This window comes from Pyricularia grisea, assembly GCF_004355905.1.
Source record: "Pyricularia grisea strain NI907 chromosome Unknown Pyricularia_grisea_NI907_Scaffold_32, whole genome shotgun sequence".
NCBI lineage: Eukaryota > Fungi > Ascomycota > Sordariomycetes > Magnaporthales > Pyriculariaceae > Pyricularia > Pyricularia grisea.
The window spans coordinates 915-2,198 of record NW_022156744.1 but is presented as its reverse complement, the minus strand read 5'-3'; the positions used below and the strand labels follow the sequence as shown (position 1 = coordinate 2,198).

The following is a 1,284-nucleotide window of genomic DNA, read 5'->3' as shown; positions in this document are numbered from 1 at the left end:
AGCATTGCAAAGCATCTATGTTTCACAAAAGCTTGTTTGGCTGACCTAGGGGTTGAACTTACAGCCGCTGCTGTAGCTCCATTCTGAAAATATGGGGAGTGTTGGTTTATCGTGCTTCTGTCCTAGTATGCATTGATAAGAATACAGCCACAAGTCATGTGATGAAGAACGTGACCTAATTACCGAGCTGAACGCATGTTGTAATCCCAGCTGTCATGAGCAGTCCACGGCCAGAGCCGTCGCTCAGTCTGACCCAGACCCGTCGACAGAAACATCGATCATTTTCTAGTACCTCTAGTCCTGGATGACGACCTATCATGCAAAGTATGGTTCCTTGGACCGGGGTATCCGACTTTCTCTTCTGCCAGGGAGATGGGGGTCTGTGCACGAGCCATAGAAGGCCTAGAGCTCTGACTCTGCCCAGTTGGGTCGAAGAGTAGTCTTGATGACGAAGGAAGATATTCTCTCAACAAAGGATCAAGTAGATCATCGGCTTCGGTTGCCTGTCCGGTAAGGTCTCCAGCATAGGAATGGTCGACGCCATAGTACGCGGTATATGTTGCATGATCCATGCTGTTAAAAATGGCTGTGTATTCAGCGGGAGAGCTTTGTTGTGAGCAACCGAGAAGCTGAATGGTTTCCAACATAGTGCCGAAGGTTAAAGGAACGGATTTAAATACATCCTGGCAGAACTATGGGAATAGGTTTCCACAGGCAAGCGCATTCCACCTTTTCAAGCGTCTTTAGCTAAGATTGCCACGAAAATGACCGTAAGCTCGTACGCGTGACGTGCTAGGTACCTCCTGACGCCAGATGGACACGCTTCAGCAAGGTTTTTGGCGCGTAATGATATATCACGTTCGCGTTTGCGTCCAAATGAAGCCGATTGCCACTGGTCGCGGTCTTGTATCACATCCCTAAGTTGGAAGCTGGCAGCCGTAACGATTTTGGAATTTACAATCAGAGTTCAGAAAAGCACTGGCGTTCACGACGACGCCTCCACTACCCTTACCTCTCAAGACAAAGACAAGAACGACCAACCATAAGACGCGACTGATCGACGGGTTTATTTGGATACATAGAACAGCACTCAACACGCGTAGAGGAGGAGGCAATTATTTAGAGTGGATCATCTTAGGAGAGAGAGGGGGCCTGGACTGCATCTATCACGGAGGCTTGTGAGTTACACAGTTTCTACTTTATGGAGGCCTCCTTGTTTACCGTTCGTTTTTCAAATCGATTGGGCATTATTTGTGTTACTTGCGGGTGGCGCATTGTTTTGGT

General features: G+C 48.1%; 1 protein-coding gene across 1 annotated transcript; it reads right to left on the bottom strand.

Annotated features, from left to right (window-relative positions):
• Positions 1-63: 63 nt before the first annotated feature.
• Positions 64-614, bottom strand: PgNI_12592 (uncharacterized protein). The gene has a single exon (XM_031132538.1). It carries the CDS (start codon positions 570-572, stop codon positions 279-281), a length of 294 nt encoding a protein of 97 aa, XP_030975949.1. The 5' UTR covers positions 573-614; the 3' UTR covers positions 64-278.
• Positions 615-1,284: the final 670 nt, after the last annotated feature.